Raw genomic sequence first — 19,745 nt, forward strand, 5'->3', positions numbered from 1 at the left:
AACGTCCAGTCAGGCAACAAGAAGCTTCTGGAATGCAATTGGTGAGTTTATACTACACCCCGCCTTCTTGACGCTGAGAGAGTAATTTGATTCGTCGACATTGTGGCGTTTAAATTTGAAATGTAACGGACTCGTAGGCTCGAGCGCTGTTGTTCTGACTTGTGTCAGTTGAACGATTTTAACGGACGGAGCGGATTCTTCTCGGTTCTGAGTCAAAAAAAGTTTTACTATAATTATTCTGCTCACGGAGTAAGGTGAGTTTGTGTATTTTAACTTTGCTAAGTTATATATGTACTATATATAGTGGGAATTTATAAAATTATTGACTTTATATTGTATAAACTTTGTTTCAACGGTATGTTGCTACTGTATACTCTACAGTATATCTACATATATACAGTATATCAGTATATCTAAGGTCGCTTACTAGTGTAGTAAAATAGTACACAAACACAATGGCAGCGCCCAAAATGCCTCCTTATGCTTATTATTTTGATGTAAATAATTACTATTTGCTCTATTTTTAAATCCTGGCACTCTGCCTGCACCCTAAAACAATATACTTGCTTGTTTGGTGTGGTCATGTAGTAAGTTATCACATACTTTTATTAACAACAGAATGCTGAATCATGGGTGACACTGTCCACAGTTCAGTAGGCAGTCACATCACAGTGGACCTCAAGGCTGTCATGCTCATGTTCCTAAATATGTACCTTAAAGCTTAACTGAAGTTTGCCTAGCAGCTTTTGACTCGTGTCATGTCAGTCTTTTAGTAGTTTTTGGATTATATCCTACCATCCGTCCAAATTTGGTCTTTGCATAAGATGACCATTTGTATTTTCTTCCCAACCTTGACTCAAGACCACTGTTCCATGTACTTTGTCATCTGGCAGAGGGAAGTACCCAGCTTTAATCAATCAATAACTGCTGAAAAACCAGCAGGTCATGCCTCAAATGACATTCTAGAACGTTAAACACCAATTAATAAATATTTGAATTGATGTATTGATGATGTGACCAGTGGATTCTCAAAAACTTACAAAGCAACACCAAGATTTCTAGTTTACAGCTGTTAATGCATAGTTAATAATTCTATTGACTTGTTTTAGTCTAATAAACCTCGAAACCCAGAACACTAGTTATCCATGCAGTTTTGACCTAAGCATAATCCACTGTTGGACCCATGCATGAACAAGGCCCTTAACACTTGCTTGCATTGTGTTCAGTCACAATTGCAAGTCGTTTTAACCAAAAATGTATGCTAAATGCTGTAAATGTAACTCACACTTAAAAACTTTATTTGCATTGTTTCTAATGGAATAAGGAATAAAATGCATCTCTGAATTTCAGAGGAACTGTGAGGATTATAAACTGATTTAAATTGATTCATTCTCCTTAAAGCTTCATACCAGTTGTGACTTGCTCGTGATGGTGCTTTTCAATTTAAAGTTTGCAGAATAGCAGTTAGTTGTGATCCAATGGCTATAATTAATCTCATGTGTCATAGTAAAGGCCTGTAGATTCAGTTTTATTATTATTATTTTCATTTCTCAGATTTATTTATAGTTTATATTCAAGGTAAAGAAAAGAACACACGGCTGCTGAAAATGCCAGACCTAACAAAACAAATTGCCTAGTTTAAACTAGCTTTGGATCCCAATTTTCTTCAGTTTCTTTGTTGCGTCACTTATCCATATGATCTTTAGTACAACTTAACACATTTATAATGTTACATTTTTTTTATTAAGCGTTTGCTTCCATCCCTTCAGATGGGAAGCAAATTCCACATTGTCAGTAAACAAGCTGATGCTTAAAGTTAAAACTGAGTTAAGGTTGATCTGATAGTGTTGTTAATTTTAAATAGTGATCCTCCTGAGTGCTGGGGAGAGAAAGAACTGGTAATTATTTAACTTTATTCACTTTTCACTTAGTCATGCCATCAAGGGATTGGCATTTAGTAGAAATTACTCATTTCATTTTACAGTTAGATCCTAATTGTTGGTTTTTAATTTAGTTCTGGACTAACTATTAACTTTACCAGGTAATTCCATACCTGCCTTTCTCTTGAAGACATGATTCAGTATCACGGGTGACTCTTTTGACACAAGTGCTATGGTTCTAAACTTGGGATAGTAGTTGCATACATGCTCTTATGCAACTGATTTCACCATCTTATTTTCTCCCACACATCACCTGACTGGGGTGTCCAAGAGCTGATTCCACTCTGGACGAAGGCCTTTTATTCATTCACTTTTTCACTGTGCAGGAACCATCTTCTGAGTTTTGGGTAGAGTGTGTAAATACATTTGGTCTGGTCTAAATCAGGTGTAATGTATTCAAAGCCTTTAAGGTCTCAATCCTACATATTTTTTGACGTATATTCAACCAAAGAGTCTTGTGTTAAGGTATGAGGTTTGTGATCCTGATTTAGAAAATCTAGGGCTAGATTTAAATTCGACGTCTACCGTAAGGAATCACTGGGTTCTCAGGTGCTGCAGTTGTTAATTATGCTAGCTCCCTTTCATTGGAATCCAGGCTTCGAATCCCCAGCTGTGATATCAGCCCACTGGGTGTCTACCTATAGACATGATTGGCTAAGCCTTAAGAGGCAGTTACTGAGACCTTAAGATGCATTGGCATCCTGTCCAGTGTGTTACTTAACTGGGCCCAGTGATTCCAGGGAATCTTGACTCACCACTACTCTGACCAAGATATAGAATTCATAGAACATGAAAACGAAACAGAAAAACTTTATAAAGATTTTGAAATTGTCAAAGGGAGCCTTGAGAATTGTTGGAGAGCCTTGGGAGAGTTGTTTTCATTTGTCTGTACATGGGTTCATAATTATCTGTAATAATAAAAAAAAGCTATGTGTAAATGTAAAATCTAGAGAGGTTGTATACTTGTGGCTCTGTTATTCTTGGTATGTGTGCCCTTAATTTTTTGGTCTGTGGCTTTTTAGTTTGTTTACTTTTTATTATGCCTGCAAGTGTTGGTTATCAGTAATCCCAGCTGCTAAATGTTTCAGCAGATCCAGTGCAGACTGGGAGTGGCTTTGTGGTGAACATCCTCATACTTGCACTCAAATGTTCCTCTCTCTTTTTCTGTAGTATGAGTTCAGAGGCGTTGAACGATGAGAATCAGGGTACTCTGCCTGTATGGAAACAACACTTCCTGTCTGAATCGGCCGCTGACATTTTTGCTTTGGATCAGCCCACCGGCAGGCCCTCGATCCTGAGACCATCTCAAGCTGAAAACGTCAACAAAAACGTTGCAAAAGGAGTAAAGGTATGACTTTTTCCCCCTATATTGCATTCATTACTTGAAATTGTACTATTTCTAAAGTCTAAACAAGCCTGTTAACTAAATTGTAGTCTAACTTTTACAAGCTCAGAAATATATCCATTTATTTAAAGAGGTTATTACTTAACATAAAGACATACCAGTCATCTTGAATGTATTTTGTTCTGATACCTTTATCTGGCCGTTGTTACTTCTGTAGGGCTCTTAAAGGGATTTTATTATCCTGAGAATGGACAAGTGTGCCATCAATGTTAGAATGCATTTTATATTAATTGAGATATTCCTGGAACTTAAGGATATGACAAGAATTCATTCAAGAATATATTTTTTATATCAATATGTGCGGTCATACAACATTGATTTCTGAGACTCTTTCTATGAGGTGTCTAGAATTGTAAATCTAATGTTGACTTGTAGTGATGGTCAGTTTGAATTGAGAGCTTAACTGCTGATCTTTAATACACACCAGCACCACTAATGAAAATGGACATCTAATCAAGTCTAGCTTAGCAGAAATGTAATACCAGTGGAGTCCTTCTAAAACCTGCACATCTGCTATCGGAACATTCCCTCTCAGGAAAGAACATTGTTGTATTTATGATAAACCATCCATGTGAATGTGTGTAACATTAGTTGTTTCTTAAAAATGATCATGTTTTACTTGATCCTGCAACATGAAAGTGGTACTAATGTTAACTGTGGATTTTAATATACAGTTTGCTTCTTGATTAGCATAATTAACCGTACCTGGTATATAAAGATCTTCTAGCTACAGGTTTCCACTTATCCTCCAAGAACATGGGGCGGCACGATGGCTCAGTGGGTAGCACTGTCACCTCACGGCAAGAAATTCCTGCATTCGATCCCCAGGTGGGGCGGTCTGGGTCCCTTCTGTGTGGAGTTTGCATGTTCTCCCCATGTCTGTGGGTTTCCTCCGGGTGCTCCGGTTCCCTCACTCAGTCTGATGACATGCAAGTGAGGTAAATTGGAGACACTAAATTGTCCATAACTGTGTTTGACGTTAAAACTTGTGAACTAGTGAACCTTGTGTGATGAGTGACTACCGTTTCTGTCATGAATGAAACCAAAGAATGTAAAACATGACGTTAAAATCCTAATAAAACAAATAAAAACCAAGAACATGCCAAAAGTTGATTGGTAATTTGCAAATTTCCTTTAGGTGTGATATAGCAGATTTGTGGGTGGGTTGCCCTGCGATGGATTGGTATTTTAGGGGGGTCTTTTGATTTAACTTTTTGCTTTAATCTTTTTCTCCAGGTTTGTTTTCAGACTCCACTTAGAGATCCAGTCACTAGGAAGATCATGTCCCCAAGTCGTGTTGGCAAAATGCCCACTCTGGATGACTGTACATTTGCACTAGAGTCTCTCTCACTTGCTGATTCTTCTAAGTAAGTACTAAATTATTACTTAACCTTTGACCAAAAACATATAGGTACTGTTCTCCCAAGCCAGACACACTCGATTAAGCAAATCAACTTGTTATACCTTTTAGTCGCTGAATCAGGTGGTTGGCTCAAAACTGCACATCACTGAGTCCACATTAAATCATAGTTAAATGATTTTGTTGGATTTTGACTTCAGTTAGAACAGATGGAAAACATTTTATAATAACAGTATGTTTGTTGTTTTCAAGATCTCCCACCCCACAAAGTGTGTCCTCAGCTCCAGTCAATGTCCCGAGTAAAAGTGAATCTTCCTTTCCTGATGATGACATGCCCATTCAGAGTAAAGGAGGCTACTGTATTGACTTTGACAATCTAGACACCATGAATCCTTTCGAAAGCTCCAATAAAATGGTCCTTTCACCACTTAAGACTGCAGTTTTGGCAGAAATTGCCCTGACAGTAACAGAACCAGATTCAGTCACTATTCCAGCATTGTCTGGTGAAGAGGTGGAGAAAGTTTCAGAAAATGTTTTTACTGCTCTGGATGAGACTCTTCCAATGACCCAATCTGAAGAAAATTCCCTGGCAGATTTATCTGCGGATTCTACTTCAACTGATAGCACTGTGATTATTGAACCAAGAATAACTAACACCATCATTCAGAGCGGTGATATTACAGTCAATTTGGCTGACCATGAGACTGTTGCTCTGCTGGAGACCCCTGCGCCCGCCGCTCTGTTGGAGACCCCTGCGCCCGCCGCTCTGTTGGAGACCCCTGCGCCCGCCGCTCTGTTGGAGACCCCTGCGCCCGCCGCTCTGCTGGAGACCCCTGCGCCCGCCGCTCTGCTGGAGACCCCTGCGCCCGCCGCTCTGCTGGAGACCCCTGCGCCCGCCGCTCTGTTTGAGACCCCTGCGCCCGCCGCTCTGCTGGAGACCCCTGCGCCCGCCGCTCTGCCGGAGACCCCTGCGCCCGCCGCTCTGCCGGAGACCCCTGCGCCCGCCGCTCTGCCCGAGACCCCTGCGCCCGCCGCTCTGCCCGAGACCCCTGCGCCCGCCGCTCTGCCCGAGACCCCTGCGCCCGCCGCTCTGCCCGAGACGCCTGCGCCCGCCACTCTGCCCAAGACGCCTGCGCCTGCTGCAGTTCCTGAGCATCTTGCTGAAAATGTGCCAGAAACCACAGATTCTCCTGTGCTCCCTAAAGGATCATACAACATTAACTTTGATCTAGACCTGATCAACCCTTTTCAGACTGGTGGCTCAAAGATTCAAAATTCTCCTCCTTGTGTGAGAAATGCACCAATTGTCAATTCCCCTCCTTCCAAAATTCAGATATCCATGGCGAAGAAGGACAACAGTGCAATTCCCAATAAGTCAGAAGCCAATCTTGAGAATCCTAGCCATCCAGAAGTAAACACTGAAACGATTGTTCCATCAATTTCTCCCCCTAAAGAAAATCCCATGGTACTAGAGTTTAACTTTGATGATGGAGCAAAGGTCAAGCGCAAACCTCCCCCCAAACGGCTCGGATTAAATAGGCCGCCAGTGGCCAAAGCAGCTACTAAAAAGCCCACATCTGATCCAGCTGAGAAGAGTAGTCCTGAAATGAAACCTAAAACTCATGATGCAACTATGGACAGTGCAGAGGTAAAAATCCCAGCAGCACGAGGTGCTTACTCCATTGACTTCAATCAGTTTGACGATCCCAACTTTAATCCTTTTGGTATGAAGGCAAAAATACCTCACGTGGAGGGGCCACGTGATGGCCGGAGTGGTTCAGTCCAAACTGAAACATCTACACAGCCAAAACAGCCTGATCACACTGCAGTGGAGAGCAACCCAGACAGGTCAGTAGTGGTGAACAAAGAAATTTAGTACCAAATGATTGGTGTTTGACACTTCCAGGACCAGCAAACACATTTTAAGGCTTTTATTTAGCCAATACAGGATCTAAATAAATTAAGGGAATTATATCTGTCGTTTTTGAAAACTCTTCAGGGACACATGAGACATTTATTTTCTCCCATCTTCTCCACATTCTTTAAACAGTTACCACTAAAGTGGTGAAAGGGGATGAGTTGTTATACTTGGAGTGAAGTGTACAAAGGCAGGGTGAAGTGGGTGATGTACAGTGGCATCTCTGTCAAAGTGAAAGAGGAAAGTCTACATGACCGTAGTGAGGCCTGCTATGGTTTATGGCCTTGATGGTGGTGGTACTGATGGTAGAGGGAGATGGAGGTGGCAGAAAGAAAGATGCTGCCATTCATGTTAGGAGTAATAAGGATGTACAGGATTAAGAATGAGTTTATTAGAGGGACAGTGCTGGTAGGGCGTTTTGGAGACAATGTTAGGGAGATGAGCTTGAGATGGATTGAGCATGTGCAGAGCAGGGCTAGTCCTATGAAGGGAATGGTGCTGATGGACAAGAATACCAAAGCGGAGCATGGTGTACAGGAGTGTGTCAGGACAGGGCAGGATGGAGAGCAGTGATTTACTGTGGGATGCTACAGGATCTGCCAGAATAAGAATGTTTGGAAGAGGGAAGGACCACTAATTAGGTTGATGCTCATAAAAATGCAATTGTCACCGTTTATTGTGGACAACAAACAACTGGAAAAAGACATGACAATTAAATGATAGTGTGGCCAAAACCCACATATTTAAATGTTTCCATCACTTGAGTGACATTTGGTGTAGGAGTACAGTAATCATGTGTGTTAGGTAAGGGATGGAACTCAGTAGTCGATTTGAACTGGAAGGTTTAATGTTCCCTAATTCAGCCCAGCTGATTCAGCTGTTTTTGTTTAGCCTTGAAAGAAGCTGTTGCATGACTTTCACGCCTCTCTGCTCACACCTGATCCGAGTCATAAAGACTCATTTGCTAAATCAGTTGTGTTGAGTGAGGCAGCTATGTAGAACTGTGTCCTTCTGGAATTCCGATGAGAGCCCCTGAACCAATTAGAACCAGTCCTGGAGTTTTATAGTACTCAGACTAGCATTCTGCCTCATTTATTTCACCTGATTTAAATGCATTAATGAACAAAGTATGTTAGTTTGACTACCCTTAACTAATACCTGTTTTAAATATGAAATCTTTTGTTCTTACAGTTCTCCTTCCTTTGAGGCTACAGAAGTGAAACCATCTTTCACAAGGGTGAGTAACAGATGAGTAACATGACTTGGTACATGAATATCTGGAGTATGTCCACCATTGTACCTGCATGTGATATAAAAAAAAAAAACCTAAAATAATTTGTCAATGACCTATTTAGCATTTACTGGTATACATATGCAGATCCAGATTTAAACAGCTCATACTATTTTATTTTTTTTCTCTCTTGGTCAGACACAACCAGCAGTAGAACCCAAACCTTTTACCGTTGCTCCCAACAAACCACTTTGGACTCAAATCCAACAAAATCTACCCTCAATGAACACAACAATTGAGCACTGCCAACCAAATCCGAGCATGGGGTTTGATTCGACTGCAGCTGATGATGAGTTTGTACCTGGTTCCATGTGTAAGTCACTTTCATTTTTAAACAGTTAAATTATGAAATAAACACCAGACTTAAAACATTTAGATTAGTGTATTTATCTCCAGACTTGCTTTTATGTTCTGAAAGAGTATTGGTTCAGCTTGGATAGGGGCATCAGTCCACTGTCGAGTTTCAATTTAGTTCAACGAACTTTCAGTTCCTGTCTTCTTATTATATGAAGCACAGTTGCTATGTAGGCTGCTTTACAAACCACATACTTCCCTAATACAATTTAGTCATTTCCAGTTTATTTTGCCACAAAGATGGCCAGGAATGTCTGCAGACTATCTCCCAGCTTCATGGGTGCAGATGCTGCTTTTCTCCAGTCAGCTGAGAGTTCACACTACACCCTCGGTTTTCATCTGCTGCTTATGGTGTTTCACCAACATTGTGAAGAAACACCAGCCAACCTTTTCCTCCCTCAGACACTGTAAATTCTCTGTGGTATATAGTGACTTGGATTACAGCTGTCAGTGTAGACTTTCTTTAGTGTACCATGTCCTGTCATGTAGTGAATCATTGTTGTACAACTCTAGGGCATAAGGACTAGGAGTGAAACCAACCATGTATACTAGAGTTAAAACTGTGAATAGTTTAAATGAATACAATTTAAGCTTTACAGATCTTTTTGTGTACTGGCCTGGTTATTTATTGTGCCTTCCCTTCTCCTGTAGTCATGCCGAGTGACTTGGATGGACAGATAGATTATCTAGAACAGTTTGGATCCAGCACAGTGAGTATCAAGCCTAGATTTTATGAAATGTGTGCTTGTAACCAGGGCTGTTCTGATTGGTTTGTGTGCCTCCTTGTAGTTTAAAGAATCTGCTCTGCGTAAGCAGTCCCTTTATCTGAAGTTCGACCCACTGCTAAAGGAAAGTCCTAAGAAAGCAGCAGCAGACAATTTAAGTGTCGGTTTGAGTCTGCCTCGTCCCTCCCTCGCCATCCGGTCAGTCATGTTTCTACTTTACCATATCAATAATGATTGGCAAAACGTTTTTTCTATTGTTTGAAAGCTATAAACGTTTGTGTGCTGCAGGATGATGGAGGCTGCTCGGTCTGAGGTGAGGCAGAAATCTCAACAGGAAAGCCCAAAGCTGCTGGAGGATTTCCCTTTACCGGTATTGTAACTCGGCTTTATACATACGGTACCTTCAATAGATCTTTTCTTTTTTTTTTTTGTTGCATTTTCTCCCCTTTTTTCTCCCCCTTTTAGTGCGTCCAATTTTTTACATCGTGCTTCCTCTCTGTCTATGCCGAACCCTGCCCTGACCGAGGAGATCGAAGCTAACCCACATTCCCTCCGACATGAGCAGCAAGCCGTATGCATTTTTGCCACCCACACATTGACGAGTGGTGCGCCACCTAGCATTGCATGCGGAGAGACACACTCTAAGAGCACTCCTTCCTCATCTCTGTGCAGGTGCCTCAAATCAGCCAGCAGAGGTCGTAATTGCCATTCTGACAGCGAGGGACCCACATCCGGCCCTTTGTCCCGCCCCCCCAACTGAACAACAGGCCAGTCGTTGTTCATATTGCCACTCAGCCTCAAGCCGGTAAGGCAGAGCTGGATTCGATACGACGTACTCGAGATCCAGCTCTGGTTGCAGCGTTCAATAGATATTTTCCATAGGCATGTTCCTAAAACCTCCTAATACAAGATTGCTTCCAATTTGAATAAAATAAATCCTTCTGATTTGTATGGCTAACAGCTTGTTTCTCTGCATCTATACCTTTTTTAAATATTTTTATTCAGTTGCTGAATTTATTGGGAATCTCTTTGTGTGTAGGCTGAAACTCCAGTGGTTCAGGACCCCACAGTGCTCGACTTGCTGGTTCCGACATTAAAGCCTCCACAGAGAATCGAGGATGTCATTGTGGACATGCTAAAGTACACTCAGAAGGACCTGGATGATGCTCTAGAAAAAGCACACAAAAAGGTTTGTCTGCAACAAGCAGTCTTAAACTGATCACAGCGTTTAATGAAAGTCTGGAAAATTTTAATATCATTGCTAGAAACCATGTGCACCACTAACAGTAGGTAGGAATTTTCTCAACAGTTAGGGTACTGGATTAATTATAATCATCCTGGGATGACTTGTTACACAAGTCTAAACTCTTATCATTAATGCACAATAAAAAAAAAATTTACTTTTAAAATAAACTTTTTATTTTATTTTTTTTATTTAGGCTGAGGAGAAGGAGGATGACCTGAATGCTCAAATTGAGAAGTTACATATGGATAACCAGCACATGGTGTAAGCTCATCTCAATCATGTATATGCACGTATGTTGTATGGCCAAGTATTTGGACACCTTACCTTACCTTTCTTGGACATCCTATTTAAAGAAACTAATTATATTAAAATAGTGACATCTGTAAGGAAAACCAAGCTTTTCTTCATGGCTGGATAGACCTTTCTTTGTGCACAGACAGTCGTGCTGGAACAACAAAGGGCCTTCCCTAAATTGTTGCCATGTTGGAAGCTTATCATTTTCTTTATTTCTTTATATAATTGATTTATTGTAATTGTTAGCAGTTGTGGCTGAAACACATTAATTCAATAATTACCATGTGTCTTAATGTTTAAGAATTGCACTTTGACACTTTTCTTCTTTGTAGGCTGATTGTGTCGGAGTTTGAGGCAGTTATTGCTCAGATCACTGGTGCGTTAATAATTCTCACATTTGTAACAGAACTTAATTGAATAATTGGATTTCTTTTTGTTTCTTATAAATTTATTTATTTAATTTTATTTTATTTTTGGAACCCCTGTGTTTTAATGTCTAGCTGAGCACAAGCAGAAGGAGGAACTGGCCCAAGCTGAACTGAGTAAAGTCCTTCAGGAGAAGCAGCAGCTTGCTAAAGATCTGAACGACATGGAGCGATCATTTTCAGACGTTGTGAAGCGTCTGGACAGACGCAAGGAAGTGATCGATGGCTTCAAAAAGGTGACTGTCAATCTTGTGAAACTACCTAAAGTGAAGCACATTCCTCTAGAGCAGTGATTCTCAAACTTTTTAGACCAAGTACCACCCATTATCAAACCAAAAGTACCACCTATGTTTCTCATCACAGAACCACATATGGCACACATTAATTTGGTGTGTGTGTATATATTAGTGATGGGAATTATGGCTTCTTGAAGGGAGTCGGATCTTTTGGCTCGGTTCCTTTTAAAGAGCCGTTCAAAGAAATGGCTCTTCGTTCTTCGGGAGGCGCTACTGGGTAAACTATAAGACAGCCCCGATATTAATATTAAATGTTGCTACCTTGCCTTAAATGTATTCCTAATTCAAACAACACTTAAATGAGAAAAAAAAGATTTATTTCAAAAGGAAAAAAAACACAGGAAAGACACACTGGTTGCATTTCATTACGGTAAAAAAAAAATCCTCTTTTGTGCAGAGATGCGACTGTTTGTTTCTGCTTTAAAACATAAGCACAATGAAAACCAGATTTAACACAATTAAACAAGTTTATAGTTTATTTCTCAATTATTTGTCATTATTTGCGAGTGTGTGTTTGTGTGTGGTGTTAGTGTATGTGAATAAGTGTGTGTGTGTCTCACTTGCTCTCCGTGATACTGAAAGTGCAGCTCTTATTACGAGTTATAATTAATTCCCTCTACTGATGTGAAGCTGAATGGGTGGATTTCAGTCGATAAGAACCGGAATCGGATCGTTCACAAACGACTCATCACTAGTATATCTGCAGTTACCACTGACCATTTCAGTGAGTGCGCCTGTTTAGCGGAGCAGCCTTGTGATGTCAGGAACGAGATCAGTGAGATTCAAACGCAGATCTGCTCTGATAAAAGCGTTTCGGAAATTTCGAGATGGAAACCGCGAATTGAAGTATAGACGTAATGAAGTACGGTGTCTGCGTAGCCCTGAATATTTTTAAAAACATTCGTTTTAATTAAACTGATTTTATTAAAACAGAATTATAAGAACTTTGAAACAGATTTTATTAGTAATTTACACATTTTGTTTCATATTTTTTTATTTATAATTATTAAATTATTTATTTTTTCAGTGCATGTAATTACTTTTCCGAGATTATCTGGTGTACTACCTCGTGCTGCTTCATGTACCACCAGTGGTACGCGTACCACAGTTTGAGAACCTCTGCTCTAGAGTGCTCCATGTTGAAAGAAACGTGAAAGGTATTTGGTTCGGCCAAACAATTTTTTTTAAATAGTATATGAGCTATCACTGGCTATATCATAGCTATATATGGATTCATTGCTGCAGCAAACATAAATCCACTTGTACAGAAATTAAATGCTGGAACAAAGATGCATACACCCAGGTCTAAGACCCCTGGTTCTCTAAAAAAAAAAAAATGCTATTATGGCCAAACCAAATGCTATTAAACCAAACCATACAAACAGTCTCTGAAAACAACTGTTGGTTTTTGCTGATAAATTGAGGAACTTTTGCATTGTAATTAAGCTCAAAATGCTTTCAAGAGTCTCAAAACCTTCGTTCAAAAAGCTTCAACTAGGAAAAAAAACGCACATTCCTGTGCACTTTAAACATTTCTAATATTTTACATCTTCAACTGATCTGCATGTGTAGAATGAAGAGACTTTGAAGCAGTGTGCTCAGAGCTACTTGGTGAGACTACAGAAGGAGGAGCAGCGATACCAGATGCTCAAAACTCATGCCGAGGAGAAAATAGATCAGTAAGTGCTAACATGTCTTTACACTAAATTCATACCAACATATTACCGTAACACTTCAAGATCAGCAACACTAGGTTCTAAGGGGGTGCAGCGGTCTAACACTAGCCCACCACTGCTGATCTTGCTCTACTAGGCTGGCTGGGCATGTACATAGACAGTAGAGGAGATGCAGCTGGAAAGTGGATATGACTAGATGGGGAAGAAAAAGGGAAAATGCATCAATAACATAAAAAAAAAAAAAAAATCAGCAACCCTTCTGTGTCTAGTTCAGTTCACCCACCTTTACATACAGTGTATCACAAAAGTGAGTACACCCCTCACATTTCTGCAAATATTTCATTATATCTTTTCATGGGACAACACTATAGAAATAAAACTTGGATATAACTTAGAGTAGTCAGTGTACAGCTTGTATAGCAGTGTAGATTTACTGTCTTCTGAAAATAACTCAACACACAGCCATTAATGTCTAAATAGCTGGCAACATAAGTGAGTACACCCCACAGTGAACATGTCCAAATTGTTCCCAAATGTGTCGTTGTCCCTCCCTGGTGTCATGTGTCAAGGTCCCAGGTGTAAATGGGGAGCAGGGCTGTTAAATTTGGTGTTTTGGGTACAATTCTCTCATACTGGCCACTGGATATTCAACATGGCACCTCATGGCAAAGAACTCTCTGAGGATGTGAGAAATAGAATTGTTGCTCTCCACAAAGATGGCCTGGGCTATAAGAAGATTGCTAACACCCTGAAACTGAGCTACAGCATGGTGGCCAAGGTCATACAGCGGTTTTCCAGGACAGGTTCCACTCGGAACAGGCTTCGCCAGGGTCGACCAAAGAAGTTGAGTCCACGTGTTCGGCGTCATATCCAGAGGTTGGCTTTAAAAAATAGACACATGAGTGCTGCCAGCATTGCTGCAGAGGTTGAAGACGTGGGAGGTCAGCCTGTCAGTGCTCAGACCATACGCCGCACACTGCATCAACTCGGTCTGCATGGTCGTCATCCCAGAAGGAAGCTGACACACAAGAAAGCCCGCAAACAGTTTGCTGAAGACAAGCAGTCCAAGAACATGGATTACTGGAATGCCAAGATAAACTTGTTTGGCTCAGATGGTGTCCAGCATGTGTGGCGGCACCCTGGTGAGAAGTACCAAGACAACTGTATCTTGCCTACAGTCAAGCATGGTGGTGGTAGCATCATGGTCTTGGGCTGCATGAGTGTTGCTGGCACTGGGGAGCTGCAGTTCATTGAGGGAAACATGAATTCCAACATGTACTGTGACATTCTGAAACAGAGCATGATCCCCTCCCTTCGAAAACCCAAACACAACCTCCAAGATGACAACTGCCTTGCTGAGGAAGCTGAAGGTAAAGGTGATGGACTAAACCCAATTGAGCACCTGTGGCGCATCCTCAAGTGGAAGGTGGAGGAGTTCAAGGTGTCTAACATCCACCAGCTCCGTGATGTCATCATGGAGGAGTGGAAGAGGATTCCAGTAGCAACCTGTGCAGCTCTGGTGAATTCCATGCCCAGGAGGGTTAAGGCAGTGCTGGATAATAATGGTGGTCACACAAAATATTGACACTTTGGGCCCAATTTGGACATGTTCACTGTGGGGTGTACTCACTTATGTTGCCAGCCATTTAGACATCAATGGCTGTGTTGAGTTATTTTCAGAAGACAGTAAATCTACACTGCTATACAAGTTGTACACTGACTACTCTAAGTTATATCCAAGTTTTATTTCTATAGTGTCGTCCCATGAAAAGATATACAGTGTATCACAAAAGTGAGTACACCCCTCACATTTCTGCAGATATTTAAGTATATCTTTTCATGGGACAACACTGACAAAATGAAAAGTAGTCTGTGTGCAGCTTATATAACAGTGTAAATTTATTCTTTCCTCAAAATAACTCAATATACAGTCATTAATGTCTAAACCACCGGCAACAAAAGTGAGTACACCCCTAAGAGACTACACCCCTAAATGTTCAAATTGAGCACTGCTTGTCATTTTCCCTCCAATGTCATGTGACTCGTTAGTGTTACTAGGTCTCAGGTGTGCATAGGGAGCAGGTGTGTTCAATTTAGTAGTACAGCTCTCACACTCTCTCATACTGGTCACTGAAAGTTCCAACATGGCACCTCATGGCAAAGAACTCTCTGAGGATCTTAAAAGACGAATTGTTGCGCTACATGAAGATGGCCAAGGCTACAAGAAGATTGCCAACACCCTGAAACTGAGCTGCAGCACAGTGACCAAGATCATCCAGCGTTTTAAAAGAGCAGGGTCCACTCAGAACAGACCTCGCGTTGGTCGTCCAAAGAAGCTGAGTGCACGTGCTCAGCGTCACATCCAACTGCTGTCTTTGAAAGATAGGTGCAGGAGTGCTGTCAGCATTGCTGCAGAGATTGAAAAGGTGGGGGGTCAGCCTGTCAGTGCTCAGACCATACGCCGCACACTACATCAAATTGGTCTGCATGGCTGTCACCCCAGAAGGAAGCCTCTTCTGAAGTCTCTACACAAGAAAGCCCGCAAACAGTTTGCTGAAGACATGTCAACAAAGGACATGGATTACTGGAACCATGTCCTATGGTCTGATGAGACCAAGATTAATTTGTTTGGTTCAGATGGTCTCAAGCATGTGTGGCGGCAATCAGGTGAGGAGTACAAAGATAAGCGTGTCATGCCTACAGTCAAGCATGGTGGTGGGAATGCCATGGTCTGGGGCTGCATGAGTGCAGCAGGTGTTGGGGAGTTACATTTCATTGAGGGACACATGAACTCCAATATGTACTGTGAAATACTGAAGCAGAGCATGATCCCCTCCCTCTGGAAACTGGGTCGCAGGGCAGTGTTCCAGCATGATAATGACCCCAAACACACCTCTAAGACGACCACTGCTTTATTGAAGAGGCTGAGGGTAAAGGTGATTGACTGGCCAAGCATGTCTCCAGACCTAAACCCAATAGAACATCTTTGGGGCATCCTCAAGCGGAAGGTGGAGGAGCGCAAAGTCTCGAATATCCGCCAGCTCCGTGATGTCGTCATGGAGGAGTGGAAAAGCATTCCAGTGGCAACCTGTGAAGCTCTGGTAAACTCCATGCCCAGGAGAGTTAAAGCAGTTCTGGGAAATAATGGTGGCCACACAAAATATTGACACTTCAGGAACTTTCACTAAGGGGTGTACTCACTTTTGTTGCCTGTGGTTTAGACATTAATGGCTGTATATTGAGTTATTTTGAGGGAAGAATAAATTTACACTGTTATATAAGCTGCACACAGACTACTTTTCATTGTCAAAGTGTCATTTTGTCAGTGTTGTCCCATGAAAAGATATACTTAAATATCTGCAGAAATGTGAGGGGTGTACTCACTTTTGTGATACACTGTAACATCAATTTGTGTGTGTGGACAGGGCGAATAAGGAGATTGCAGATGTGCGCTCCAAGCTGGGAGCTGAAGTTTCTGCTCTTCAGGTGCAACTCAGGAGAGAACAGCTTAAAGTGCAATCACTGGAGAAGAACCTGGAGCAGAAGGTATGACTAGTTCGATTTGATTACATTTTAGTCTGTCCTTACAGGTTTAATTCTCTTATTAGCTTCTGCTGTTCACCCACAGTATGAGTACAGTCCACCCAGTGCAACACTATGCAATAGAAAGAATTTTTCCTTTATAAATCCTGTTGTGTTTCTGACTGTCTTCTGTTTCAGACAAAAGAGGTTGAGGACGTGACCAAGCTGTGTGATGAACTTATCCTCAAAGTCCAGAAGTGCTGATCTTGTTCTTTATTCATGTTTGTGTTCGTCTTTTATTCTTGTTTGTTACTGACTGAATAAACTAATTAATTTTACTCTATAGCTGTTCATTCAGTGAAAAACACATTTAATAAAGAGATCTTGCATCTAATTACCATCTAAATTACCGTCTATATGCAGAGCATTGTAACACTGTGGTTGGAAGAGGTTTTTTGGTGTTAAATGCTGTTCCTTGATGTGCTGTGTAAATAAATGTATTTCTGTCTACAACTCTTGGCTTGAGATGGTGCTTTTTCTTTTTGTATTTTTCTCCCTTTACTTCCTAATTGAGTTATATTCAATTCCTGATTGTGAATTTGCTGCTTGCACAATTCCTGATCTGATCGTAAAGAGTCAGGTCACCACATACCTTTCCAACACGTATCCAATCTGCCTGGCACTTCCTATTATTTGCCAGTGTTGAGTTTTCACACATGGCTGTATGGGTATGAAGGGCCTTTTCCTTTCTTGGTCAGGATCCAGCACAGTCCCTACATCACTAAAAAATGTTTTACATACAGTAGTGTTCAAAAAAATAGCAGTGATTTTTAAAAAAGTTAATAAAGCACAAAATCATTATAATAACTTTTATTTCCATAAATGCAAATGCACTGAAAATACTACACTTTCAATTCTAAATCAAAACATTAACAAAATTTTGCCAGTTTGTGTTCATCCTTTACAGAAAGTTAAGAAAAATTAATATTAGGCTGTTCAAAAAAATAGCAGTGCCAGCATTTTTCATTAAAAACTCAAAAAAATTATCTAGAACATGAAAAAATGTTTGAGGTTTTACTTTACTTTAAATTACTGAACTAATATTTAGTGGCAAAACAATTGTTTCTGAGATCTGTGTTGCATGGAGTCGATCAACCTCTGGCACCTCTGAACAGGTATTCCAGTCCAGGATGATTAGACGACATTCCACAGTTCTTCTGCAATTTTGAGTTTTGCCTCAAAAAAACGTGTTTCAGATATCAGCCCACAAGTTCTCTATGGGATTAAAGTCAGGGGATTGGGCTGGCCACTCTATTACCTCAATCTTGTTTGTCTGTAACCAAGATGTTTTGGGTCATTGTCATGTTGAAACACCCATTTTAAGCATTTGAGCATTTCTTCTTCGACATAGGGCAACATGATCTCCAAGTATTCTGATATATTTAAATTGATCCATGATCCCTCGTATGCGATAAATAGGCCTAACACCACGGTATGAGAAACATCCCCATATCATTTTGTACCACCATGCTTTACTGTCATCACAGTGAACTTTGGCTTGAATTCAGTGCTTGGGGGTCGTCTGACATACTGTCTATGGCCACTTGACCCAAAAAGAACAATTTTGCTTTCACCAGTCCACAAAATGTTGAGCCGTTTCTCTTTGGACCAGTCAATGTGTTCCTTGGCAAATTTGAACCCATTCAGGACACGTCTTTTTCTTAATGATGGGACTTTGCAAAGAGTTCTTGCTGGTAAATTGGCTTCACTTAATCATCTTCTGTACTCACTGGTAACTTCAGATGTTCCTTTGATCCTTCTGGAGGTGATCATTGGCTGAGTATTTGCCATTTTGGCTATTCTTTGATCCATTTGAACAGTAGTTCCACGCTTCTTTCTGCGTCTTTCAGGTGTTGGTTGTCACTTCAAGGCATTTGAGATCATTTTAGCTGAGCAGCCAATAATTTGCTGCACTTCTCTGTATGTTTTTCCCTCTACTATCAACTTTTTAATCAAAGTACGCTGTTCATCAGAACAATGTCTGGAACAACCCATTTTACCCAGTATTTCAGAAGGAAACGCGCTATGACCAAGCTGTGCAACATTTGCCACCCTCCTAAATTAAATAAGGGCCAAATTTGACACACGTTCTTCTGCAGAATGAATGATTTCACCAATTGAACTCCTCACTGCCATTATTTTGAACAAGCCCCTTTCAATCAATGCTTCAATTACTCAGAATGAGCGGCATGCATGTCCTAATTGTTGGGTTTGTTTTGTTTTCATTACTCTACTACACTTTCAAGTAAATTATTTGCTATGTAGAAATAGCATTTCTACTAAAAACAGTGATTTATCAGGTTAATGGTGTTGGACTGCTATTTTTTTGAACACCACTGTAACTCTTGATTTTCTATGTCCAAGCATGAAAGTTAGATGTTATCTAGTTCTGGAAAATTTCCCAAAGGTTGCTTCTGTTAAATAAACTTTTGGTGGCTTCAGTCCCAATATAAGGAGGGAGATGGTGGTGCTGGTCTTGGGTTCAACATTAAACAGAGCAGAAACATCCTGAAAGGGTGCTGAACATATCTAATGGAGGTTTAGGGCAGCAAATGTATCACATGCATTATTTTAAAAGGTCAAAATCACATCCATGAGGGGAACATGACAAACTGCCTGTGACTCTGGTCAGCACACAGTACATTCTATGTGTGTACAGAGTCACTGTTGCAGTGGCAAATAGGCCGTTCACCACATAGTCTTCTCTCCCTAGACCTGTTATTGCTTGTGCCACAGAAATTCTAATTTAAGAACATATACACATTGAGGAAAATCATGTAAAAGTTTTATTTTAATTTGGAATGTTGCTTCATTTGCAGATATGGTTGCACCACATTTAGCTCTAGAATATGAAAGATTTTTGATGAGTATTGTGGAATAATTTCATACAGCTTAATGACAAACAATACACCCAGACTCAGTATTTTACAGGCATGAGGGAAAGGAAAATGAATGAAGGTGAAATTCAATGATGATGGGGATAATAAGGATGATGTAACAGTGAATAAGTATAATGTTAAAATAAAGCAATAAGCCACGAGAGGCCGTGCGTTACTGTGATTTTAGCATGGGGATGACGTTTTTTTTCCTAAAACTTCTTTCCCGTGCTAAAATCATAGCAGTAATGCACGGTCTCGAGTGGCTTATTGCTTTTATAAAACGGCGGTCAACATAAAATACAATAAATACAACAATGTTTAATTCATAAATGTATTTATTGTGTATAAACTTAC

At 40.6% G+C, this 19,745-nt stretch overlaps 1 protein-coding gene across 1 annotated transcript; it reads left to right on the forward strand.

Moving 5' to 3' along the window:
* Positions 1 to 174: 174 nt before the first annotated feature.
* On the forward strand, positions 175 to 16,965 carry tacc3 (transforming, acidic coiled-coil containing protein 3). The gene is made up of 16 exons (XM_062995679.1): positions 175 to 254; positions 3,111 to 3,288; positions 4,582 to 4,712; positions 4,958 to 6,553; positions 7,815 to 7,860; positions 8,053 to 8,227; positions 8,920 to 8,978; positions 9,058 to 9,191; positions 9,282 to 9,363; positions 10,033 to 10,182; positions 10,433 to 10,500; positions 10,866 to 10,909; positions 11,034 to 11,194; positions 12,827 to 12,933; positions 16,356 to 16,476; positions 16,651 to 16,965. Exons 2-16 carry the CDS (start codon positions 3,112 to 3,114, stop codon positions 16,714 to 16,716), a joined length of 3,117 nt encoding a protein of 1,038 aa, XP_062851749.1. The 5' UTR covers positions 175 to 254; position 3,111; the 3' UTR covers positions 16,717 to 16,965.
* Positions 16,966 to 19,745: the final 2,780 nt, after the last annotated feature.

Source organism: Trichomycterus rosablanca, chromosome 5 (genome assembly GCF_030014385.1).
Source record: "Trichomycterus rosablanca isolate fTriRos1 chromosome 5, fTriRos1.hap1, whole genome shotgun sequence".
Lineage (NCBI taxonomy): Eukaryota > Metazoa > Chordata > Actinopteri > Siluriformes > Trichomycteridae > Trichomycterus > Trichomycterus rosablanca.

What these genes read in the sequence shown, in the direction of transcription:
- tacc3 (XM_062995679.1), top strand. Translation starts at nt 3,112, where the DNA reads ATGAGTTCAGAGGCGTTGAACGATGAGAATCAGGGTACTCTGCCTGTA. An exon ending in AGTTATTGCTCAGATCACTG is followed by an intron (nt 10,910 to 11,033) that starts GTGCGTTAATAA and finishes TTTAATGTCTAG; the next exon opens with CTGAGCACAAGCAGAAGGAG. An exon ending in TGATCGATGGCTTCAAAAAG is followed by an intron (nt 11,195 to 12,826) that starts GTGACTGTCAAT and finishes CTGCATGTGTAG; the next exon opens with AATGAAGAGACTTTGAAGCA.